General features: G+C 41.4%; 1 protein-coding gene across 1 annotated transcript; it reads left to right on the top strand.

The window, feature by feature from the left end:
- Positions 1 to 4,333: 4,333 nt before the first annotated feature.
- LOC114035215 (adhesion G protein-coupled receptor E4-like) lies at positions 4,334 to 26,226 on the top strand. The gene is made up of 10 exons (XM_027851287.1): positions 4,334 to 4,453; positions 4,544 to 4,684; positions 5,102 to 5,116; positions 5,974 to 6,168; positions 10,610 to 10,845; positions 17,305 to 17,371; positions 20,702 to 20,793; positions 21,677 to 21,857; positions 24,065 to 24,160; positions 25,516 to 26,226. Exons 1-10 carry the CDS (start codon positions 4,334 to 4,336, stop codon positions 25,525 to 25,527), a joined length of 1,155 nt encoding a protein of 384 aa, XP_027707088.1. The 3' UTR covers positions 25,528 to 26,226.
- Positions 26,227 to 27,501: the final 1,275 nt, after the last annotated feature.

Genomic DNA, 27,501 nt, shown 5'->3' with positions numbered 1-27,501 from the left:
CTTTTCAGACACAGAGCTCGATGACCCAATCCTGAGGATGAGATTGGGCACAAAGAGTGGGTGAAGGAATATGGCAGTCTTTGAAGAGGTCTCATTCCTCTGATCTTAGGGCACCTTCATCTTCTTAGAACATCTTTGAGAGGTGGCACAACTTGGTGGGCTTGGAGTTAGGAGATTTAGATTCAAGTCCTAGTTTTTCTCCACACTTGCTATGTGACCATAAGCAGGTCACTTGACATCTCCAAATCTCAACTCCTCGTGTACAAAATGGACTATGAAAGCACCTAAGACTATTGTTAAGAAAAAATTTTGCAGAGTTAAAAAACTCTAAAAAGTGAATTATTATGACTGGAATTATTATGGCACTGGAATTAGTAATCCCATTCATTGCCTTTGGGAGAGAACGAGGAGGGTAGATGAGGTTCACTTCCATGTTTGGGGGACATAGTTCTTATGAGATGGGACAATAACAGGTTAGGAATCAGACTAAAGCAAGAATATCACTCTCTTGTGGTTAATTCATAGGATGACAGATTTGGAGGAGGAAGGGACCTTAAAGGCTATCTGGTCCAACCCTTCTAATCTTATGAATGAGGAAACTGAGACATCATGAGTTTATATGATATGGTCAAGGGCCAACTGATAGTAAGCAACTGAGCTGTAATTGGAACCTAGGGACTTCTAACTCTAAATTGAGAATTCTTTTCCCCTGGGCCATATATACTTTACTGATCTTCCACCCTCTCCTCTATCCAGCTACCAACCCAATCTTTCTCTCCTTCCCTTTCCTCCTAATCTAGTCACATACTCTCCACACTCACTAAGCAAGGGTATCACACATTTCCAAAGAGCAGTGGCTTCCGGTAGCATAGAGGGACCAGAGTATATGTCTCTGAAGCAGACAGGGCATGTGTCTGGAGGACTGAGTCCTGTACAGAATGCATGTTGAAAACAGCCTGGACACAGGCCTAGCTTGAAGCATGCTCTTTGGCAAGGTCACTGTTACCCTCCTTAAACTACATCCCCTTCCTGTGGCTTTCAGGAAATGAGAATAATTTAAAAGAAAATTCTCAGAAGTACCTTGATAGAGCAGAAAGTGTGTTGTTTTTGGCATTTAAGAGAGAGTTGAATTCAGCTCCCTACCTCTAACACTTACTATCTGTGTGACTACGGGCAAGCCATTTTACCTCTCAGGGCTTCAGTTTCCTCATCTATAATTGGGAATGAAATATAGCCTTTAACTTAATGGGACTGGTGTGGGCCTCATGTGAGATAATGTAGGTAAAGTGCAAGCCTTGAATAGCTATAATAACATTTCTGGGACATGTTATGTTTTTCAGCAAAAGGCTGAGAATTTGATTTTTCCCCAATTTTCCCCAATTCCCACTGCATTAGTTCATTGTGAAAATAAAACCATGATAAAACCACCTGGAGCAGCCCAGAAATCTCAATAGAACTCACTAACAGAACATGTAATTTTTTTCTTTAACTACAGGATATTGCCAATAATTTTGACAGTCTTTTGGCCCAGGTGAATGGAAACCAAGCAGAAATAGCTCAGATAGTGACCCTCTATCTTGAGACTGTACAGAATGTTATATATGAGTTTGCCCTCAATCTCCCTCTTGGAAAGAAAAACTCAGAAAATGAATCAATGGGTAAGACTGGCCACTGACATTTTGCACTGGGTTGGCAGTTTGGGTATTATTCAGTTGTGTGTGCTTTCATAAATGCTCATCTATGGGCCATGTGAAAGTGTGTCTCATTCTATATTATGAGTCCATCATCTCTCTGCCAGGAGGTGTGTAGCAATTTTCAACACAGGTTCTCTGGAATCATTGTTCATCTGAAGTCTTTCAAATTATTTGTCTTTACAATGTTGGTGTCTTGGGGTAAATTGTTATCCTGGTTCTGCTCACTTCACTTTGCATCAGTTTATACAAGTCCTCCAGTTTTCTCTGAAAGCATCTCTCATTATTTCTTCTGTCACGACAATATTCCATTATGTTTATATGCCATAATTTGTTCAGTCATTCCCCAAATGATTAGTTTCCAGTTCTTTGCCACCACACAAAAAAGAGCTGCTGTAAATATTTTTGAACGTATGGGTCCTTTTCTTCTTCCTTTGATCTCTTTGGGGTATAAGCCTGGTAATAGTATTTCTAGGTCAAAAGGTATGCAGTTTTGAAGATACTTGGATATAACTGGGAGAGACCTTTGAATGTATCTGCTCATAACGTAGACAAAGCAGCTAAGATTCCAACATTGTGGAAAATCCTGAAATGCTTTACTCAAAAGGTGACATTACTAGAACACCCTTGTATTCAATTTACAAGAGTTCAAAACTCTGTTGTCTATTCCAAAAGAAGTATCTCAGAAAGGTAAAATTGGGAGGAAAGGAAGGCTCATTTCAAGTTTCCATCTGTGTAGAAAACTAGAATTATCTCCTTGAATATTACTATTAACTTTCCCAGTGTAGAAATGGCTTCTAATAATTGCCTTCCTCTGATTTCTTTTTCTTGGGAGCTAACAGAGTCTAGTGAATAAGGCACCAGAATTGGTAAGAAGGTCACAGGACCTAGAGGTAGACGAGTCAGAGGTAATGCTGTATGATCACCTCATTTTACAGAAGAGGAAATTGAGGCTCAGAAAAGTTTCATGACTTTCCCAGGGTCACAGAGGTAGTAAGTGGTAGAATTTGTATTTGAACTTAAATATGGCATTATTTCCACTGTGCCACAATTGTGAGTTCTGGTCCTTATTTTTCCTCTGGGTTCCCTATGTAACTCTGAGCCACTCACCTCTAAATTTTCTTTCCCCGTGTGCAAAATACAGGTGATGATGATGATGATGATGATGATGATAATGATGATGGTGATGGTGGTGATAAATCCATGTGTATGTTAGAGAATGTATACACTGTATCTTTAGCACTTCACACAGTGCCTGGATCATAGTAGACACTTAATAAATGTTTATTGATTGATTGAACTACTTTCTATTTTAGAGGCATTGATTCATCAAAATGCTCTTCTGTCTAGATGTTTGGGGTCCCTTTAGCAACAAAATGCCTATTTCTCCATCACACAGGTTTCCCTGTCTCCACACCCAAAAGACACTTGTAAAATGTCCGTTTTATGCCACAAGCAAGTTTTGAGGAATGGGCAATAAGAAGGAGTGGGCATTCATTTTAAATTTCCTGTTTTTTTATTAGTTATTCAAACATTGACCTTTGAGAGTGACTGCGACAAAAACAAGTCATTCATCTTGGACACTGGAAATGAAACGATGAATTTTGATTGCATCCCAATGACTAAAAAAGACTCAAAAGGTACAGAAAATAAAAGTGCCAGAATTAAGGCAGAACTTCCTCTAGCATTTCTCATTTATAGTAAGAAGCTAGCTTCTCAGTCAACTCAACTTAACCTAATGAAGTTGTCTCACTAATGTTTGAAAGCTTGTTATTGGGGTATGGGACGGGTGGGAGAGGTAACTTATAGCTGCATGGTTTCATCATTTTGGGGGAAATCCCAGTGTATAAACTGCCTTCACCAATGCAGGTCAACAATTCAACTATAACTTCTTATCTTTTAGAGTTGCCTGGGCATTGAGTGGTTTAGTGACTTGCCCAAAATTACATAACCAGGTCTTCTGGACTCCAAGGCTGAGTATCTATCCACTCTGCCATGCTTGACATTTGGATAGATTCCCCTAATCATTGCCTACATAATTGAGGATTGCATGAAGGGAACATATGACCAAAGTTATGTGTTCACCAAGAATAGATCCTGAATATACACATTTTTAAAACCACATTTATTAAGTACTTGCTATGTGCTATTATCCTGGATGGCAACAAAATTCAAACATCTTTCTTTTCACAATTTCTACTATATTTCTTATGTACATGACCTATTGGGATTGTGAATGTACTAGGATATTGAGTTTTATTCAATAGAAAGGAATACTAATGATGAGAGCTGTTCCAAAATGGAATGTTTTAACATTGCAGGGTTGGCTTTGAATTCCCCATTACTGAAGGACATTAAGCAGAAGCTAAATGATGACTTGTTGGGGATCCAAGCATTCAAGGGGGTGGGGGAGGAGGTCAGACTACACATTTCGGAAATCTCTTTCAACTCTAAAATTCAGTCCCATTATTGACTGGTTCAATGACCCCTTAAATTTGGCCTCTCTTTATAAGATGGCTTTTTTCAAAAGTCCTTCTTAAATAAGTTGCTTTTCTTCTTTCCTAACAGGTGCAGCTGTTCTTATTTCTTACAATTCCATTGGATCCATCATAAACGAGAGGTTTGTCTCCAAGGAAAACCTCATGAACAATAAAGAACCGGTAAAGTTTCATCTAAACTCCAAGGTAGTGAGTGGGGCAGTTGGATACAGGAGTGGTAGTTCCTTGTCCATACCTGTCAACTTCACTTTTCAGCACATCCAGGTAAGTAAAAAGTAAATGGCTTCATTCTTGTTTCTGAACTTCCTGCTCTTGAACTCTGATATGCCACAGATCATGTCCTTCTCCTTCCAGATGAGGAGTGGGAGAGAAAAGCCTCTTTGTGTTTACTGGAACAAGACAGTCTGGTCCAACCAAGGCTGTAATGTCTCCTGGTACAATGATAGTCAAATTGTATGCAGCTGCACTCACCTCTCTAGCTTTGCCATACTCATGGCAACTGTGGAGCTGAAAGTAAGTTGAATCAAATTAATTTCATTTAAAGTCCTTCACAACCCAGCTCCTGCCTGCCTTTCCAGCCTTATTATATACTACTCACTTTCACGTGTTCTATGGTCTTATCAAACTGGCTTTGCTACTGTTCATATATCACATTCCACCTCCCATTTCCATCACTTCACTGTCTCCTGTGCCTGAGATGCTATTCTTCATTACCTCTGTTTCTTAGAATCATTAGTTCAGCTCGAGCTCCATGAAGCCTTCGCTGATTCCTCTCTCTCTTATCCCCGAAACAACCTCCAATTTATTTTGTACATACTTCTAAGTGTATATGTTTGCCATGTGGTCTCCCATCAAAGAATGTGCCCTCCTTGAGGACAGACATGGTTTTATTTTTATCTCTGTACCCTCCAGAGCCTACCTCACAGAGCACCTGCCACATAGTGGTCCCTCAATAAATGCCTACTGATTGGTTGTTCAGTTATAGTGCCACATGAAAGAAGCCATCTAGTAGAGAGACTAATGTGCACTTGTCTTGGAGTCATTAAATATTCTGGTTTGCATTATAACCCCATTTACTACATGGATATGTTTTTCTCTTTAAAGAACATAAATTCTGGGGCAGCTAGGTGGAGCAGTGGATAGAGCACCGGCCCTGGAGTCAGGAGGACCTGAGTTCAAATCTGGCCTCAGACACAGAACACTCACTAGCTGTGTGACCCTGGGCAAGTCACTTAACCCCATTGCCTAGTCAAAAAAAAAAAGGAATATGAGTTTTAAGAGCGGGAATTGTCTTTGCATCTTTAAGACCTATCACAATGCCTGACACATAGGAGGTGCTTAATAAATGCTTGTTGATAGGGGTGACAACATTTTTGAACCCGTTTCTCCATCTGTCAAATGAGGATAATATGTAATGCTTACTTTACGTCTTGAAATGGATGTCTTAAACTCAACATGTTCAAAATTGAAATTGTCATTTTCCCCTCCAAACCTTAGTCTCTTCTCAGCTTCCTACCACCACCTTTCCAGTCACACAGCCTAAGTGATGGACACAACTAGTTTTAAATCTAGGTATCTGAAAGATTCAGCCGAGAAGGAAATGTAACCTGTGGTATTACAAGTCTGTCTGCATATGATAAATAAATGCCATTGCAGTGTATATATTCCACTGATGGTCCAGAAGTATCTGTTAACACCAACATAACCACATGCATCTTTGAAGTCTTCTGGTAGATGGTAATGCAACTCAAAATGGTGACCACTGTTCTCTTTCTGGGTCAAAGGAAGATTGTGTGCTGACAGTGATCACTCACGTGGGGCTGAGCCTCTCCCTACTGTGTCTCTTTCTGGCTGCCCTCACCTTCCTCCTGTGTCGAGCCATCCAGGGCACCAGCACCTTCCTCCACCTGCAGCTCTGCCTGTGCCTCTTCGTGGCCAACCTCCTCTTCCTCTTTGGAATCAAACAAACTCAGCTTAAGGTACAAAGAGCCCTTGAAATTCTTTCCTATAGAAATCAGATGCAGTTATTTTGCTGATAAGGTGCAAGGGTCACAGGGAAGACAAATCACAATAGGTAACTAAGTGAATGGCAAACATTGGGGCTCAATTATGTTTAGGAAGTATTTTTTAATAAATAATATTTGGTAAGGATTTTTGCCTGGGGAGGTGAAACAGCATAGCAAGATGGATAGAGTGCTGAAGTCAGAGTCAGGGGCCTCCTGAGTCCAAATCCTATCTCTGATTCCTACTGTGTGACCACAGGTGAGTCACTTAACTTTTCTGAGTTTTAGTTTTTTCATTTGCAAAAGAGATAGTAAAACTAACCTGACTCCCAGGGCTGTTGTGAGGATCCAATGCGTAAACAGAGGTAAAACAATTTACAGACCTTAAATACTCCCATATTCCAATGGGACCTTGGTTTTGAGGATGTACTCCTCCTCTTATGTCCTCCATATGCTTTGGGAAATCCTCTACCCCTGGCACTACATGGATCATACCATGTCTCTTGGTCCCATCCATCTAGTTATCCGTGACTCATTTGGCCCACCTCCTCTCTGGGCAGGGACTAGAGGAGAGAATAAAAGAGGGTCTCGATGGCCCAAGGTGGCCACAGCTGAGCCCCTACCTGTGGCACTCTAGACCAGGGTGGTGGAGGTGATTAGATTGAGATTAGAGACCAGGACCAAAGGGTGAGGAAGCCTCCCAAGAGCAGGAGGTTATTGGCTGGAAGCTCAGGGCAGCCTCAAGATCATGCTGTTGGGGCAAGGTAGGAGCCTTAGGCCAAATGCAAGGGTGCTCCTTGCCCTGCCCATCACCAAAGAGAGACCAGAAGTCCTACCCAAGAGGAGAGAAAAGGAAATAGGAAACTCAAGACACTCCTTTACATGCGAATTTGAAGAATTTTTTTTCCCTCTACTCCCCGATCCACCATGACTTCCTTATGTATCATGATTTTGTCTCCCCTGTGGAAATTTCCCTGGGTTCCTCAATTTCCCTCATGTGGTGTAGTACAGAGAAAAAAACTGGCCTCAGACCTATGAATATTTGGGTTCAAGTTCCCCTCTCTGACACATAGTGGGTGTGTGATCCCAGGCAAGTCGCTTGATTTCTCAGTGCCCTCGGCAATGCTGTAGGTGCCAACCTGTATTGGTAGAGAGAGTTTCCTCACCTGAGAATTCCCTGTGCCAATGATATCACAGGTCCAGACCCCATCCATCAATCCTCCACAGGGATCAAAATGAGATGCCCTTGCTGTTACACTTTATAAATATCAGTGTAGAAGAGGGGAAGTGTGCTTCTTCACCCCTGGAATGAGTTACAAAGGGAGGTTGTGAGATTTCCATCTGCTCTCTATATACCAAGCATGTGGCATGCAATTTATATGTTAAAATGTGAGCTCCTTAAGATCAGAGACTGCTTTTTAGTTTTCTTTGTTTTCCCAGCACCTAGCACAATGCCTGGCACATAGTAGGCACTTTATAAATGCTTGTTGCTGGACACAGAAGGCATGCTCCTCACCTTCACCAATGACACAAGACTTGCAGTGATTACAAACATCCCAGATGACAGTCAGGATCTAAAATGAAATAGACAGGCTGGAGCATTCAGCTGAGTCGAATAAGATCAGATTTGACAGAGATAAATAAAATGTCTTATAGAATCAGCTTTGCAACAACAAATCGGGGAGACATGGTTAGCCTGCAGCTTGAGAAAGACAGCAATGTAAATGGGAAATAACCACACATGCACAAAAAACTAAATTAAATGTTGAAAAATTATAAAAAAAAAAACAAACATGGCTCAAAAAAAGAGATATGAGAAGCTATCCCCCACCTCCATCCCTTTATAGAAGTAAGAGATCATTAGATTGTAAACCTCTCCAGGGTAAGAGCTGTCTTTTGTCTCTTCTTTTATCTCCAAGCAATTAGTGCAGTGCTTGACAAATAGTAGGTGCTTAATAAATGTTGATTGATTGATAGGTTCCCCATTATGATACACTACACATATTTTCAGACTTTTGTGATATATTGGTCAGTTTTGCTGATTTTCTTTCCTTCTTTTTTTTTTAAAGAATATTTGTTACAGAGGCAGCTAGGTGGTGCAGTGGATAGAGTACCAGCTCAGCAGTCAGGAGGACCTGAGTTCAAAACCAACCTCAGACACATTATACTCACTAGCTGTGTTACCTTGGGCAAGTCACTTAACCCTATAGCCTTGCCAAAAAAAAAAATAAGACTTTGTTATAGAGAATAGCTCTCAGGGAGGGGGAGGGGATACTGGGAGAAATTTTGGTGATATCAAAAAAAACAAAGCATCAATATAAATTTATTTTTAAAATAAAGAAAAAGACAAGGGGTCAAGGAGATTGTTTAAGCTCAGCGTGAGTCAACAGCGCCATATGGTAGCCAGGTAAGGAGGTGATAATCCCACTGTGCTCTGCCCTGACCAGGGCTAATCTCTGGAGGATTGTGTTCAGTTATGGGCACCATAGTTTAAGAAGAATATTGATAGGCCAGGATGGTGAAGAAAAGAAGAATCTTTTGTACGGTGACTAGTTGAAAATAAGGAGGCTATTTAGCCTGGACAAAAGAAAACATGGAACTTGACTCTGTGTTCAAATAGATCTGTCCTTGTTTTCTTTGGTCCCTGAGGATAGAATCAGGAGCAGCAGAAGGAAATTTCAAAGAGGTGACCTTGGGATTGATGTCAGGACAAGCTTCTCACCAATTTGTTGTTGTTGTTGTTAAGTTGTTTTCAGTCATGTCTGACTTACCATGACCTCATTCGGGAGTTTTCTTGGCAGAGATACTAGAGTAGTTTGCCATTTCTTTCTCCACCTTATTCACCTCCACCTCCAGGTGAGGAAAGGAGGCAAAGAGTGTCAAATGACTTGCCCAGAATCACTCAGCTAGTAAGTGTCTGAGGCTGGATTTGAACCCACGAAGAGGAGTCTTCCTGACTCTAAGCCCAGTGCCCTATCCGCTATGGTGCCACCTTAGAGCTATCTAAAAGTGGAACAAACTGCCTTGGAAGCTAGTAGATTACTCTTAATTGGAAGTCATTAAACAGAGGACAGATGATCATTTATGGATTTGGGGATACATCATAGTAAGAATTTCTTTCTAGTGTGGGTTGAACCCAATGGCTCTTGATGTTTCTTCTAATGCTAAAACTATTTGATTTTGTGATAAAAATATAGTCAATTTTCATCTTTCTTGGATGATTCAGAAACATGTCCATCTAAAGGCAAGGGAATAGTAATTGAAATTTCTATAGCACTTGAAGGTTCTGGGGAACTTCTCTCCCAAGAGGACTGGAACTTCACAGGAGAGGTATACCCATCATCGGGGGGGTCCAAGACAAGGTGAAAGCCAGGAGGTCAAACCAGAAGCAAAGAAATGTATGAGAGTGCTCAGGAAATTACAGATATCTTCCTAGGGTACAGGCTTTGTTTTGATAACTTCAGGCCTGCTTAGAGTACAGAGCTAATCAGCAGTATTCTGTGGCAACTTAGGATAAGTAAGTAACACTTTCCACAGGAGCAGGAGGTGTAGGGGAGGAGGAATTATTAAAAGAAAGAAGGAGGAGGGATTTCTGGGGGAGTATCTGGCGTGTAGCCAGCAGGGTTTGTTATCAGAAGGAGAGGACATTCCATGTTCAGGGGCAGGAGATAGGGGGAAGTGACTGATACTTTTGTAAATGTGAAAGCAGTCCCTTTAGACAAACCTGCAGGGTTGAGATGACCATTTAGACCAGACTGCACATGTCCCTCATCCAAGGACAAGGAGCTACTACTTCAGGGGAACAGACCATCCTCTTTTTACTGCATACTTGCATCATTTGTTATATTATGTTTCTCCTTCAATAGCAGGTGGGGACTTTCTATAATTAGGCCACCAGATGGTTGGGGTGGGAGGAGTCCCTACATTATTAGTCAATGAAAATATTGCGGTTCCTATGTTTCCCCCACAAAGGTTTGCAAAGTGCTTTACACCAGTTATCATTTGAGCCCTGAAATTACCATCTAAGGTAAAGACGACAAATATTTTCCTCATTACATGGATGAGAAAAGTAGGAATTGTAGGAAAGACCTCTCTGAGGCCATCTAGTCCAGTGATTTCGTTTTGCAGATGAGGAAACTGAGACCCATAGAGTTTGAGTAATTTGTCCAAGGTCAAACAAATAGTGAGGGTCTGAGGTAGGATTTAAACCCAGGTTTTCCTGACACCAGGTCCAAAATTTACTCTGCTACACAGCCTCAGAAAAGGGAATTCTCAGGGTCACTCAGGATTCTATAGCTTTATATTAAAAGAATTAGATAGGAAGTAAAGCAGCATTTTCCTCACTCCACCCTGGTAAATTGTGGGCTTTCCTTTCCATCTATACACCAACCATCTCTGTCTTATCTGTTTCTCTCAGATCGTGTGTTCCATCATTGCTGGGGGGTTGCATTACCTATACCTGGCTGCCTTCACCTGGATGTTCCTGGAAGGGCTTCACCTTTTCCTCACTGTCAGGAACCTCAAGGTTGCCAATTACACCAGCGCAAGCCGGTTCAAGAAGAAATTCATGTGCCCTTTTGGCTATGGGATCCCAGCTGTGATCGTGGCTGTGTCGGCAGCAACTAGCTCCCAACACTATGGAACACAGTACCAGTGAGTGGGGCACATCATTTGTGTCAGTGCGTTAACCTACACACTCAATTGGTGTTCTGCAGTTAAATCTTTTTTCATTCTTTCCCAATTTATTTCTCACAATTCAAGTTACCTCTCTCATGAGGCTGGATTCCAATAACTCAAGACTCACTGCCCAGCCATTTCAACCCAATGCTTGCTCCCATCAAAGTCCGTATTAAGTGACTTTGACAATCTATGGAGCCTATGCACAAGTTTCTGGGAGAAGCGTTCTGGCAAATTTTCCCTGATAAAAAAGGCTTTCCCTTAGGACTAAACATTATAACAACATGGCCTCCATCTATCCACACCCCTCTACTTATAAATATCTTTAAATCAGAGAAGCAAGTTCAAGAATTGAAGAGCAGGCAAGTCCCAATTCAAACTATCCAATTCTGAAGCACCTACGACCCATAATTTGCATAGTATTGCCCATGGGACTGAGCAAACAGGGACGCAATATGATAAATCCTTGCTGTTAGGTAGCTTACAGGCTACAAGACTTGTTCCCCAATAATCCAAGCCTGGAATACTTCTCCTTCCTTCCCCTAAGATCTTAGAATCTCTAGCCTCCTAGGCTCAGCTCAAGTACTCCCTTCCATAGAAGACTCCATATATCAGTGGCCTCCCCCAATGATTTATATTTTTTTATTTAATTGGTATTTACTTATTGTGTATATATTTTTGCCCCCAGAAGAAGTAAACTCCTTGAAAGCAGGGACTATTTCATTTTTTTTTTGTCCCTGTGTCCCCTATGCTTAGGAATCCAACAACAAATGAAACAATTCCTGCCTTCAAGGAGTTTGTATGATATTATTCATCTACTAGGCCACATTTCCTCTCTTGGCCATCTTGCAGTAGATTTTATACAAAACCAAAAGAATGTTTGCGTGCCCTTTACACCCATTTGTGATGCCATCCCCAGGTGTTTCCATCTTCACTCAATACCACTGATACAGCCAAAATCATAATCGCTAACTATGGACATGATAATGGAAAGAACAGACATAAGGCATAAAACAGATAATTCCCTGTTGAAGCAAATCCTACTGAGATAGTCATTCAATAAACATTTTAGCCAACAAACATTTACTCAGCATGTGTGGAGCATTGGGTTCAGAAGAATGTGCTCAATGCCAAGGGACACAGGATGCTTAGCTAAGGCACAGCCCCAGTCCTCCTGGAGCTCACACTCTATTAAGGGTAGGAATAAGGCACCAATACAGGAAGCTAATAACATACAGTTCAAATAATAATTACATCAGAGAAGAGCAAGAGAAGTGCTTTGTTAAGGTAGTGAAGGAAGATCAAGAAGAGGAATCAGGGATGGTTTCATGGACAAGAGAGCCTTGAAATTCAATAGCAAAATAGAAAAGGATGATACTCTGGATAGGAAACAGCCTGAGCAAAGGTTCTGAAGCAGGAGTGTGAAGGACAGGGTGGGGATACCAGAGGTTTGCCCAGTTTATTAGATCACATGAAGAGGGGAAAGCAAAGACTGGAAGGGTAGGGTGACATTAGGTTATGGAAGGTCTTGAACTCCAAGCAGAGGAATCTGAACCTGATTCATTGAGCAAAAATGTCACAATATTTTTGAGTAAAGATTGATTGTATAAGAAAGATTATTCTAGCTGTAATTTTAAGAATACCTGGGAAGTAGGGAGAAAGCAGAGCCACCTAAATATAGGTATACAGAGGCTATTGCAAATAGCAGTAGTTAAGTAAACTATTATTTACTTATTACAGAAGTTTATGGAAGTAAATAATATTGGAAATCAGATTGGATTGGCCATCATGCTTGGCAAATATAAAGTGCTCCATGGATTCCTTTGGAAAAGCTAAGGCTAAGTTTCCTCTACCTTATGGAGTGTGAAAGTGTGCCATTTGACATTTTTCCATTTTACCTAATTATCCTGCTAACAAACCCCCCCCCCCCCCAACTTCCTTATTACTGCCAAGGGTACCACAATGTTCCCAGTCTCCCAGGCTTGCAAGCTACAGGTCATCCTCGACTCAACACTCTCACTCCACAAATCCAATCAGTCACCAAGTTCTGTCAATTCTTCCTTCACATCTCTCTCATATGTCCCCTTCTTTCCTCTGATCTTGCTACCATCCTGTCACAGGCCCTTGTCACCTTGTGACAGGACTTTTGCAATTACTCCCTGCCTTGATTCTCTCCTCATTCCAATCCATTCTCTCCTCGGGTGTCAAACTGATCTCCCTAAAGCACAGGTCTGACCATATCATTTTCCTATTCAGTAAACTCTGGTAGTTCCCTACTGTGTCCAGGATTAAATATGAAATTCTCTGTTTGGCTTTGAAAGCCCTTCACAACCTGGTTTGTTCCTACTTTTCAGTCTTCTTGAATCTTATTCTCCTCCACATATTCTGCCATCCAGTGACATTGACCTCCTCGCTGTTCCTTACATAAGACACTCCATTTCCCAACTGAAGGCATTTTCACTGGTGGTCCCTCATGCTTGGATTGCTTGCCCTCCTCATCACCACCTCCTGGCTTTTCTGGCTTCTTTCAAGTCGCAGGTGAAGTCCTACTTTCTACAGTAGACTTTTCCCAGTCCTCCTTAATTTTAGCACCTTCCCTCTCACCTGTGGCTCTAAGAAGCTGTAACACAGTGATCGCACCCTGTTAAAACCATCTCAGCAGATGGGCTAAACCAGTTTGAGGGTAACCAAGAGGTTTCAAATCCATTGATGGGTTAGAAGGTATCTACCCAAGAACGTAAAGATTTCCCCCAGTGAAATGGGAGGATGAGAAAAAATTGTTCCAAAGTCTATGAAGGCAGCTGAATCAGATATTGCGGAGCACTAAGAGCTTGGTCAGACACCAAAGATGCCAAGAACATCGACTGCATCCTGAGCCATTACTAGTCGTCTTGACTTTTGTCTTGCCACTGAACTTCGGTGACTCTGGAAGAGAGAGTGGGGCTGAAGGCTTTGCTCAATTTTGCCTCACTTAAATCCAATTCACACACCAGTCGAGATATCACCCATCAACCATTTTTACCCCAATTGTGATTTCATTGGTCCTCTCCACAAAGAAAGAAAAACAACAGCAGCAGCAGCAGCAAGCCTTCACTCTGAGATTACCTCAATTATCCTATATGCAATTTGTTAGTATGCGGCTTCTCCCAATTGACTGGGAGCTTCTTGATATTAGGCACTGTTTTTGCCTTTCTTTCTGTCTTGTTGCCCTGAATCCAACTTAACCCAGAGAAGGACTCAAGGTTCGCTTCCAGTGGACCCAGAAACCACTGACATCCTGAGGTGATAGCCATCCCAAGATCCTACATGAGGACTGAGTACGTGGCAACTGTCACCACTCATTAATCTTCTGTCTTTACCTTTGCCCTTATGCTCTTATTTTCATTAACTGTCTTTCTGTGTCTTTGTTAACCTCTCATTCATGTTGTATATGTTTTCATAAGCCTTGCTAAATCATGATGTTTCCTTTGGTTTTTGTACTGCGTACATTCTTGTCTACTGTATGTCCAGTCAGATTCTGCCCAGTAGGCTAATATATCTTCCTGCTGGATTTGTGCCTGAAACAGGCATTCACTGTTGGGGCCTGCTTCTGAATTGTTTGGAGTGACTGCACCCCTTTCAGTTTGGGGAAATGACTATTCCATGGTACTCTTAGCTGTATTAAAGCTAGGATATGCCAACTTCACCAGTGCTGGCCAGCTCTTTGGGTGGACTCATTCCCCAGGCAGGTGAACCTGTTCATGAAATATCATGTTTGACCAGGAAGTTATCCCTTTGCATTGAGGTTCCCCACCACCCTTCCTTACAATTTGTAGGGACTGTTCCTCTTTTTGTGTTAATTACACAATCCTGGTAAATCTAACTGGGACATTTCCTGTATTCCAGGCCCCTACTACATTTAGCTGTTCAGTCCCACGCTCTCAATGGCCACTGCATTTTTGCTAGAGTGCAAAAGAGTGCTATTCTGATTGTGATCATAGCCCCTGCTGTCTGTTGCCTGGAACCCCACTGGTGTTTAATGTTTGTATTGGGAACACTGCTACCTTCACTGCAATTCCCCTTGGTGACAATACAGATGAATACAGATGAATCCCTTTTTGTCCTCCTCCAGGGATTTCACACCATCCTCCCCAGCACCTATGTTGCCACGCAGGATTGAGTGAATCAGGGACTCTTCTGGGTCTATGGCCATGACATTTACCTCTCTCTTCCCCTTCAATGGACTGGGCAGTGTGGTGTGGAGTTGTTATACTGATGCCTGATATTCACCTCAGGCTCCATCTTCCAGCAACACTTGTCTCCAACCTTGGCCTTCTGGAAGCTGCCTGCTTTTGCCCTGGGCCAGGGCAATTCTGGGTGGTGGACATTCTTCTGCTCCACTTTCCCATGGTTTGGCATGGTGTCTCTTGAGGCTGCCCTATAGGATGTCTCTGCATAAGTTGGTGAATCGATAAATACTACTTCCCAGTCAATCTCTGCTGTTCGTGAGGAGCTTCTAACTTTCAGGAGTGCTCCTGGAGAACTGCCATGTTCACGCCTTGACTGCAGCACAAGGTGGGACCTGTGCCTGCACTGGAGAAGAAAAGAATGTGGGCTCTCTATTAAGTGATCTGCTATGATACAAGAAGGCCCTGCAGCCTGAGAGGAAAAGGCTTCTTATTCCTATGCTATAGGGCATTGGAATTCAGGTCTGTTTAGCTGGTTCCCCAGAGGCTCAGGCCATCCTTCAGGGGTAGGGTCTCTTGTTAGCTATTTGCTCACCTTTATCTTTGTCAAATATCTCTGTACCCTCGCCTCCAGATGCTCAGCCCGGGTGGCATCCAAGATAATGTTTAATCACGTACGGTCATTAGCATGTCCAGATGCTGCCTTGACCACCATGCGGAAATGTTGCTCTGAATCCAACTTAACTTGTCTTCTTGAGTTGCCATATATTCCAGAAACACTAGACCCAGAGTGTGCAGGAAACCCTAAATGTGTCAAGGATGAACCCCTCCCCCGACAGCTGACATAATTTCTTGTTTGCACCCCATGCTGGACTCCCTGTGTGTCTTTGGAGTCAAGACAGGCACCAGTCAGTCTGCACTAGACCGCGAAATTGCTGGTGCAGCTGGGACTCTTGTAGATAAGCAGACCATCCCATCTTACTGGTCTAGCACAGGGGTGGGGAACCTGTGGCCTTAAGGACACATGTGGCCTTCTAGGTCCTTAAGTGCAGCCTTTTGACTGAATCAAAACTTTACAGAACAAATACTTTTATTTTTATTAATACATTTTTGTTCATCTTTTAAATTTTTATTTTATTTATTACAGGTAAATGTTAATGTGGCCTTCCAACACCTGTTCTAGCAGTTCCTGAGGGAAAAGAATTTGGCTTCTGCCATCACCTTGCTCCTCCCCTTCAGGAGGGGTTTAGTCCTTTCCCCAGCCCTGCTGCTCCTTTCCTCCTCCTACGCCACTCCCATTTAGGAGGAGATTTCTGTTTCCCTCTGCTTCCTTTATTGCACTTTCATAAACATGCCAGCTTCTGTTTAGAATGTGAACTCTTCTCACTTGCTTGGGGTTCTCCATGCATGTTCATTTCTCTTGTAATAAACCTCATTTTTCAAGTATGTTTCATGAAGTTCCGATGGCACGTAGGCAATCTTCAGCATTCAGCACGGTGTTTGGTACATAGCAGGAGCTTAATAAATCCTAATTGACTAACTAGGTACTAAGCACAGTCGTTCCCACTTTGTTGAAGGCAGATAAGGGCTGTCAGTGCCCTGCGGCAGCCGGATGCCTGGTTCTAACTAGAGCCAATATCTTCCTTTCATTGCAACCAACATCTTCAAACTAGAATCCTCAATTGTTCTCTGATTGCTTAATGTGCTTTAATGTCGTCTCTCCAATCAGATTATAAATTTCTAGGAAACTTGTATAATGGTTGGAGAAGTGGACGTGGAGCCTAGTGACCTGAATAGGAAACCCAGCTTATGACATCCTACTCGTGTGACCTGGGACAAGGCGATTCACCATCTGGGCCACAGTTTCCTCATTTCTAAAATGAAGAAGGTGCACTAGATTACTTCTGAGGTTCCTTCCGGTTCTAAATCTATGGTCCTATGACCTCTCAGAGCCTCAGTTTCTTCATCTGCACAATAGAAATAACACACTTCTACTGTCTAGCTCACAGGGTCACTAGGAGGATGAGGCTTGGCAAATCTTAAAAAGCCATAGGAACATGAGCTATTATTAATTCAATTCAACTCAGCCAGTGTGCATAAAGGACCTCCTATGTGTCAGGCCCTAGGCGAGTCTCTGGGGTTACAAAGATTCTCTTGGGGAGCAGATACTCTCCCTGATCCTGACTTGGCTGCCCAAATCCCCAAAGCCAGGCTGGATACTCCAATTCAAAAATGCTCATTTACAGGTGTTGCTATTTCCTCTTTCCAGTTGCTGGTTGAAGATAGAAAAAGGAGTTATCTGGAGTTTCATAGGACCAGTGTTTGTCATCACATTGGTGAGTCAAAAAACAACCTTTTATTTTCTGCTTCAGTCAAAATGAGCTAAAAATCAAAAAGAGTAGCAGACAGTGGAAATAGCCCTGGATTTCATATCACAGGGCTGGGCTCCAAATCTGGATTCTGCTGCTTACTCCCTAGATTGCATGAGATAAGTTACTTAGTCAACCCATAAATATGTGTAACTATTTACTATATTCTAGGCCGGGTGCTGGGTGCTAGGTATAGAAAGGCAAAAACACATCCCCTGCCCTTAAGGAGTTCATATTTTAATAAGACTGACAACGTGCAATCAACTCTGTACATATAAGAAATATGCAGGATAAATGGGAGGAAATCTCAAGGAAAAACCATGAGGCCCTGGGGGTGTATGGAGGAAGCACAGGGAACTGGGAAAGGTCTCTTACAGAAGATGGGATCTGAACTGAGTCCGCTGGTTATCAAAGAATGATCCATATATCCCTGGGGAGGACAATAGGTTTGTCCTCAAAGTCAAAACTACGTTCAAAATAATTTTTGCTGTTCAGTCATTTCTGACTCTTTGTACCTCATTTGAGTTGTTTTTTCTTTGGCAGAGATACTGGAGTGGTTTGTCATTTCCTTCCCCAGCTCATTTTTACAGATGAGGAACTGAGGGAAATTGAGTTAAGTGACTTACCCAAGGTCACACAGTTAGTAAATGTCCGAGGCCAGATTTGAACTCATAAAAATGAGTCTTCCTGACTTCAGACCCAGCACTCTATCCACTGTGCCAACCAGCTGCCCTTTAAAACAATAAGATGCTATTCGCCTGTTAACATATTCATCCTTTTTCCAACTAAATATTGGCAAGACTCAATTTTCTTCATATAGTGGAACTGAAAAAAAATCACAACATATTGAATACAAAAGCCTTCTATTAAGCCAGACATCAAAGCAGTAAAGAGATTTGCAAAAATATTTATGTGTGTGTATATCTATCTATCTATATATATATATGTATATATATTATGTATGCATATAGATATGTATAAGCAATGGCACTCACTAAATTTTTGTTTTGGAAAAAATAGTTTTTTTAAGAATAAAAAATGCTATTCATGTTAATACATAGTAGGTTTATTGTTATTATTAAATGAATAAATATGTTTAAAAGTTTCTCAGTTTTTATTTCTAAAATGGAAGATATCAACAAGGAAGTTAAGTCAGTCAGAAGATTGAGACAAAGAAAGAGAGCATTCCAGGCATGGGAGGCAGCCAGTTAAAAGGCAAGCGTTTGGGAGACGTAATGTTGCGTGTGAGGAACAATAAATCAGGGTCACTTGATTGTGTAAATTGTAGAAAACATGAAGGGCAATAAAGTGTTCATATGCTGGAAGGGTAGGAAGGAGCCAGGTTTTGAAAGCCGTTAAAAGAGAGGATTTTATATTTCAACATGGAGGCAATAGAGAGCCAGAAGTTATTGAGTAGTGGGGTGGGCTTTAGGAAGATCTCTTTGGCAGTTGAGTAGATGATGGACTGGAGTGGGGAGAAATGAGTCAGGGAGACCAACCAGAAAGTTATTGTAATAGTCCAGGTGAGAAGTGATGAGACTCTGGACCAGGGTGCTGGCAGAGTTGGAGAGAAGGTTATGTACATGGTTGTTTTCCTTCCTTCTCAAAGATGACCAAAATGACACTGCTATGTTGGGGTAAAGGTACAACCATATGTATATGAGAAGTGTTGTGAAAGTAGAATCAGGGTCAGCTAGGTGGTGCAGGGAATAGAGCACCAGCCCCGGAGTCAGGAAGACCTGAGTTCAAATCTGGCCTCAGACACTTACTTGTGACACTGTGTGACCCTGGGCAAGTCACTTAACCCCAATTGCCTTAAAAAAAATTTAAAAAGAAAGAAGAATCAATACTTGGAAACAGACTGGATATTTGGAGTAATTCTGAATGAAGATACTAGGATGACACTGAGGTTGTAAGCCTAGGTGACTAGGAAGATGGTGGTCCCCTAAACAGGAACAGGGAGGATCAGAAGAGAAAAAGTTTGGGGACAATAATAACAAATTATCTTTCTGATGCGTTCAGTTGGAAATGCCCATGGAGCATCCAATCTGCAGTTGCTTACATGAGACTGGAGGGTAGGAGAGAGATTAGGGCTGGATGAAAAAAAAAATCTGGGGATTATCTGCATAAAGATAACAATCAAACCAATTCTGCTTTTCTTCATTTATAAAATAAAGGCATTGCACTGGATGGCTTCTAAATTTTCTTCTATCTGGAAATCTATTATCCTGCATTAAAACTGCAACAGATCAATCATTGAACATAGGGATGAAGTTGTTATATCCACTTTTGGCATTTATCATAATCTAAAGGTCCAATTATGTAAAGAAAGAGGCAGCATGGATTTGTTAATCAACTCCTGAACTTGGAATCAGAAGGGCCTGGTTTCAAATCTTTCTTCCAACATTTACTAGCTGTGCAACCATGAGCAAGTCATTTAATATCTTTTTGCCTCAGTTTCTTCCTCTGTAAAAAGGAGATATTGGGGGGCAGCTAGGTGGTGCATTGGATAGAGCACTAGCCCTAGAGTCAGGAGGGCCTGAGTTCAAATCTGGTCTCAGAGCAGACCCTTGACACTTACTAGCTGTGTGACCCTGGGCAAGTCACTTAACCTCAATTGCCTCAACAAAAAAAAAAAAAGGAGATATTAATACCTGTAGAACCTACCTCACAGAGCTATTGTGAAGATTCAGTGAGATACCATTTATTATGCTCTTTGCAAACTTTGAAACACTCAGTAAATACCAGCATATAACTCACTTCGTTTGAAGTCGGGGCTTGCTCCAACATTTCTTCATGTATCCCTGTTCTGATGCAATTTTGTCATCTACTTGTGGTTCTCTTATACCTCAGTAGAGCACCCTTGAGCATTTTCATCAAATCTGTGTGTCCTATCCCTTTCTGAACATGGCCTAAATAATATCCTACAATGCTGGGGCGGGGGGAGCTAGATGGCACAGGTGATAGAGTGCTGAAGCTGGAGTCAGAAGGACCTGAGTTCATATCTGGCCCCAGACACTTATTATGTTTGACCCTGGGCACATTACTTCACCCTGTTTGCCTCAGTTTCCTCATCTGTAAAGTGAGCTGGAGAAAGAAATGGCAAACCATTCCAGTATCTTTGCCAAGAATGACAAAGATGGGGTCAGGAAGAGTGGGACACAACCGAAATGACTAAACAAGAACAGTGCTGGGGAACCAGTTCCTAGGTCTGTAGGTTGGAAGGTTACAACCATGTTGGTTGTAAATATTGACCCGAGTTTGGTTCAAAGTTAGCGTTTCTTTCTGTTCCTATAGATCAACTTGTTCTTTTATTTGACAACCCTGTGGATTTTGAGAGAGAGACTTTCATCACTCAACAAAGAAGTGTCCACCATCCAAAACACAAGGTAAGTTGGTCAGTCCCTTCCTTGCCAGAAAAGTCCAGGGATTTGGAGGAGTCTAAAGCAAAAGTGAGGGGGGCATTGGCTGGGTAACTGTAGAGGGTGATATTGCTCTAGCCTGGCTTCCAAAGTCCCTTCCAATGCTGAAGTTCTGTGAACTCTGTGGGCTGAGCTGATTCAACACCTCAACAGTATATTTCTATTGGGTAATAATAATGAGGAGGAGGAGGAGGAGGATAGCTCCCACTTATAAGGTACTTTAGAGTTAATAAAGAATTTTCCTCACAAAAAAAAAAAAGGAATTTTGCTCACTATTGTCCTTCAAGGTATACCACAATAGACATTATCATCCCATTTTAAGAATAAATGACTTGTCCAAGGTCACCTAGCTATATAAGTCACAGGGATGGGGCTTGTACTCAGGCTTCTTGACTCCAAGTCCAGTTGTCTGTCCCCAAATGTCTCTTCCATAGTGGTATTACTTGAACATGAGCAAAGCTCAGGTTATTTATGCCTGCAAAGGCAGCCTTGAAGAAGGATAGTCAAAAATAATCCTCAGGAATGGGAGAAAGGGGAAAGAAGGGGGGTAAAAGCCATTTATGTAGGACCTACTGTGTGTCAGGCACTGTGCTAAGTGCTTTTTATAAAAATTACCTTGTTTGATAATAGGATATGGACTATTTGTGCCTGACCTGTGGTAAAGCCTTCTAAGCTCACATTGGTCTGATCAGCCAAGTTGGACACACTGTACCTTGACTCCAACATAGTGATGTCATTTTGGTCCTCTTTGAGAAAAAGGACAACAACCAAATGAGAATGGGAAGCGTTGAGTTGGGTAGAAGATAAAACATAAAAGACGAATCTCATCTCTGCCTCTTGGTTTTCATAGGTCCCTGACAATTAAAGCCCTAGCTCAGCTCTTCATCCTGGGCTGCTCCTGGAGTCTCGGCTTCTTCCTGATTGACTCTATAGATGAACCAACCAGATCAGTCATTGCCTATACCTTCACCATCATCAACTCCCTGCAGGGGGTCTACATCTTCCTGGTACATTGTGTCCTCAGCCGCCAGGTAATACGAGGCTTTCATCCTCTTACCAGCTCACATGAAGAGTCCCATTTCCAAGAAGTACAGATTCATAGAATCTCAGAGTGGAAAGGGCCTCAGAGGCCATTTCGTCCAATCCATACCTGAACCAATGTCCCCTCTACATCTTGCCTTACAAACACTCACCTGGCCTTTGCATGAAGACATCCTGCCACTCATTGAGACAGCCCATTTCATATTTGGATAGCTCTAGTTCCTAGGAAATGTTTCCTTATTTCAAGGCCAAATTTGACTCTTTGTAACTTCTATCCTCTGCTCCCATTTGATAGCTACACATCATCTATTTCTTTCCTGACTCATTGTACTATCTCAAATGTTTTCTTCGGAGAGGGTGCTCCTTCTAACCAATTACTTCCCTTGTTTTCAATTTTCCGATTTCCTATCACTCGACTCTACAACAAAAGTTGTGTTGTGATTCCCTTAACTCATTTTCTTGATGAAGAAATAGTTCTTGGCAGAACAGGCAGTAACTCATTTGGCAATTTTTTCTTAATTTTCTTGAAGCTTTTACTGTTTTCCTGATGACAATACTAGCTCCTTTTTTCCCCAAAAGGATTACGATAAAAACATAGGAAGCATGTAAATATTTATCTAATCCTCTTTGTCAAACTGTCAGTGGTAACAAAGAGAGGTCACCTGGGGTAATAGCATGCTCGTGGCTAAAGTCATTGCCAAGATCATGTGGATCCCAACCCTGCCAACTCATCTGGGACATTTCTTTCCATCTACCTTTAGATATCCAACAAGAGATTGCCTGTAGAGTTTTGAACTTCCTTGAGGTCCAGATGCCCAGCTGCCTAATCTCCCCAGATGCCCAACTGCCTAATTCCTAATTCCCTCACTAAAAATAGTACACAGTAGAATGGACAGCAACTAACAAACCCTGTACAAAATGTGTTAACTGTTTCATCTGTTGTCCTACCTATATAAAATGAACTTTTGTGCCGTCCCTCACAAAGTTCCTATTATAGGGACTTTATGATAGAAAAAGAAACTGAGATAAATGAGCCCTGAACCCAGACCTCACATTCAGAGAACGAACAGGTAAGTTAATATTCTATAGCATTTTTTTGGTAGAGGAAGTCCCTATCTGTGATTTCCTAAGTAGAGGGGACTCCTTGGAATGGAAATTCCCTTTATCAATGTAGATCAGCAACTTGCCTATGACTTAGAATCACAGCAGCCTAGGATACTGAATAACTAAGTGACACAACTAGATTCTGTCAGGGGAAAAAACTGAACCTCAATCTTCTTCACTCCAAAACTGGCCCTTTATCCACTAAACCAAGCTTTTTTTAAATTGTTGTTTAGTCATTTTTTTCAGTCATAGCTGACTCTTTATGATGCCTGCAAAGATACTGGAGTGATTTGCCATTTCCTTCTCCAGCTCATTTTACAGATGAGGAAACTGAGGTAAACAGAGTTAAGTGACTTGCACCAGATGCAGCATGTCTGAGTCCAGATTTGAGCTCAGTCAGGCCCACCATTCTATCCACTGTGCCACCCAGCTGCCCATTAAGTCATGCTAACTCTTATCATGTCCATCAGCAGAGTAATAGCATTAAACAGTTAAAACTCCTTTACTCTTCCCTCCTGGGTTTACTTTTCAAAGGATCTTTGCATCTATAATCTCATTTGTCCTCATAAGCCCCTGTGAGGTCTGTAAGACAGGTAACATTTTCAAAAGCCCTCTGGCCATGAAGCAATAGTGTTACACAATTAAGAATGAGAAGCATCCAATGATGCCATCAGGAGGATGGAAGTGACTTCCCCTGAAGAGCCAGTGTGTTAGGGTCTTTAATTTGATTTTACAAATAAGAAAAATAGAAAGTATTGGACTTGGATTCACAGGACCTGACATTGAATCCCAGCTCTACCTATTCCTATCTGTGTAACCCTGGGCAAGTCATTTCATGTCCTTGGGCTTTAGTTTCTTTAGGTATAAAATGAATTCATCAGATTGAATGATTTTGAAGGTTCCTTCAAGCCCTAAACCCTAATAAACCTTATCTAAATCATGCAGAATATTAAGGAAAAAGTAGACATTAGCATGGATGTGTACACACACAGACACACACACACACACGTACTCCTACCTCTACTTCAGTGATGTGACTGCTAAAATGACCCTCTATGCCAAAATTCAATTCTCTGCCCTCCTGAAACTTTAGGTCCAAGAGGAATACAAGAAATGCTTTAAGAGAAATAAGAAAAGGACTGAAACAGATACCTATATGCTGGCTGTTTCAACTAGCCACAGCAGAATGGTAAGATTATTTTTTTATCACTCAATATCACTGTTCAAATCAAATACCTCAAGTTTGTTGGGTATCCTTGCTCCTTGGTTTGCCAAGAATAGTGTGACCTGATTCCATACTGGAGTCATCTAGAGTTCACAGAGCTGTAGAAACCAATAGCAAGCTGAATTAATTTTCAAATTTTACTTTGAAGTAAGTTTAGTTCAACCATAGGAAATGAAAACCTATGCATAGGAAGAGCTCCTCCTGAGAGGAAGGGATGATAAAGGATATGCTTGATCTTGGCTCTACATACACTACCAGGAAGATGTATCACCCTCGTGAGTGAGAGATTGGGTAAAACTTCATGGACCGCATCACAAACCTACCTTGGACAGCATCACTTCACAAGATCTGGGGTGGGCTGGAGAATCTGTCAGAGAACATTATGTAAGCACAGTACATACTTATGCATGTCTTGCCCCAGGCTCCTGAATAGTTTTTAGCCCTTTCTAAATGAAGAGAAATGAAAATGATCTGGGTGGAGGTTGGGTTTGTTGATGTGAGTTAAACAATGGCCAGAAGTTGCAAAGGTAAAACTAAAGAACCAGTTGTTCATTAAGATGTTAGTTACATGTATGAAATTCTGGAGCTCATAGATTGGACAACAATAGGTCCCTGTCCAGACACCACTTCATGGTTATTTTTTGGGCCCTCCTGGCTCAGAGTGAATATAAATAGTAACTGTTTCTCTTTTGGCCAGCAATCCTGAGCGTCTTCCTCCTCCCAGTTTGATTTTTTTTTATTAAAGGGGCCACCCCTTGACTCACTTCTTAAAGAGACTTCTTCACTGAATGGGTGTTGCCTCACTCAAAGTGAGAACCTGAAGAGACCTTAGCTTAAAAGGACCAGGCTCTCCCATTGCATCCTGGGCTATCTCCAGTTGTTCTGATGAATATCTGGCCATTGGACCCAGATGGCTCTGGAGAAGAAAGTGAGGCCAGTGACCTTGCACAGCCGTCCCTCACTCATATCAAAGACAATTGCAAATCATGTCATCATGTCCCTGATGTCATGGTCCTCTTCGAGAATGAAGGACAAACACAACAACAAGTCACATGTGGCTCTTTCCCAAATAGATCTAATTACAATCACAAACATTTAAAAGTGTACCTCTGATTCATCATGTCTGATTCAAATATGTAAACTAGTTTGTACAAAGTTTATTATGTAAGACCCATTCTTTCATCCTCTAGGCAAAAGTTTTCTGCTTTACAGTTACCTTCTTACTCATTTTCAATATCTTTTTGTCTCCCTTATGTTACCTGCTTCTTTTCTTTCATTTTATTGCCTCTCTCCCTGTGCACCCTCCCTCATCAACACAGCTGGAAAAATAATTGAAGTTTGAAAGGAAAAAAATATGCTACCTCTGCCTGAAAGGATCTCATTGCTCACTCCATCAGCAGACTCCAGCTCCTGGTGGATCAGAAGAAAGAGAGGGAGCTTTCATCAATGGCACATTCAGGAAGTACCATCTCTTGCTGTGCACTTAGAGTACTTAGAACTTGTTTCAGAAAGATGCTTCTGCTAGATCATTTTGTTAGATTTCCTTTATCACTATGTCTATGTCATGTCCTCAGTGACACGTGCCATGCATCTGACCTGTAATTATCTGCTATACAGGCTATTATTAACCCTTTTCCCTGGTTGACCACTTTTTTCCTGAATGGGATTGGGAGGTGGGGAGGTAAGAAAGAAGGAGGGTTTGAAGATGCAAAGGTACCTGCCATTCAGAGGATGCACTAGATTAAGGAAAGGTAGGCTTGGGAGATAACTGTCTGATTTCAATTCTTCCACCCAACTAGTTCTTCAAAGGAATACGTAAGCCAGAAGCTGCCTAGACATTGACATGCTGGGGACTAGAAAAGAAGCAGGAATTATCACTGGGCTATCTCCTTCCCTATATAAATCACCTCATTCATTTTTCCCCTTCTATCTTCCTATAGAAACAATTCTAACCCTCCTCACACCCTCCTTTTCTGATTTTATAAGTTTTTACTTTCAATATTGGTATTGCAATAATATCATCTGCTCTTTTATCACAAATGTACAGCATTTCAGCCATGTGGTTCAAACAAGGGTTGTGTGGGCTAGCCTGGGAATGTGACCACCAGTCATGAAATGCTTTTCATGTTGCTAGTTTCAAACAACCAATTCACAGATAAAGTTTGATAATTTAACTTATTCAGTTACTTATCAGTTTTTGTAGTTACTTTGTAAGTTCATAATCTATAAGCAATATTAAAATAGTTACTACTACTGAGTCATCTCTCAGTATTGTAATTTCAATCTGTATACCATTTTGAGTTAGTTACATGCATGAAAGTAAATAAAGCTAAATTTTTGCTGTCTTAATCTCATTGATCTGGCAACCAAGAGTCTACCAGCTTCATTTCATTACAGTGAACCTGAAAGGAGTCAATGAACAAACTTTAAAGATTTGATGCCAAAAGAAGGAATTAAAAAAATTGAGAATTCCCATTTATGCTTGCAGTTATAAAATTAAGATATGGCCCTAATAATCTTTAGTATCAGTATCCTCAACATCCATAAAGTTGTGACATTTGACAATAAAAGAGGACAGTAGAATGTAAACACTCTAAATGAGACCCAACACTCTTCTATTCCAGAACACAAAAGTTCATGAAAGCAAAATAGAAAGCAGGTGGAAATTTGGTTGCCAATACTAAATGTTTGTTGAATTGAAATAGAACTACCAGAAAAGTCAAAGGACCCTGCTGAAGATAGTGAGTATGATAACTTAAGTGATGGTGAAAAAAATCAAGATGCTTTGGTATTTAATTCAATAATTAAATTTTGCAGAAAGTCACCCAGGCCATCACCTTGATACCTCTCTGAGTCACAGCTCAGCTTAGCTATCATTCACAGATCAGTACAGCTGCATGGGAAGAGATGGGGCAGTTCACAAGCTCTGGGCTGATTGCTCCAGTTATTAGCAAGGCTTTGATTAGAGGCAAGGGAAAGCCAGAAGTATTCTTAATCACTCACATTTCTCTTAATTTAAAGAAATAAGTAGCTAAACCTTCTCCTACTATATCTCCAAGTACTTTACATCTTTATCCAGCTAAACCACACCCATATTCAGTCATGAGATTGAAGTGGCCATGATTTAGACATGATTTAGAACTTTAAGGTTTACAGAGCACTTTCCTTACAATAGAACTGTGAGCTCAGGTGGATGGCTTATTCCCATTTTACAGGTGGGACTTTAATGAAGCCAGTGAATCTAGGAGGAAGAGATCAGGAAGGAGAGCATCAAAGTCAGCCAGTGTAAATACTTGGAGTGATCC

This window comes from Vombatus ursinus, unplaced genomic scaffold, assembly GCF_900497805.2.
Source record: "Vombatus ursinus unplaced genomic scaffold, bare-nosed wombat genome assembly UNPS02009173.1, whole genome shotgun sequence".
Taxonomy (NCBI): Eukaryota; Metazoa; Chordata; class Mammalia; order Diprotodontia; family Vombatidae; genus Vombatus; species Vombatus ursinus.
This window is presented reverse-complemented; position numbering and strand designations above follow the sequence as displayed.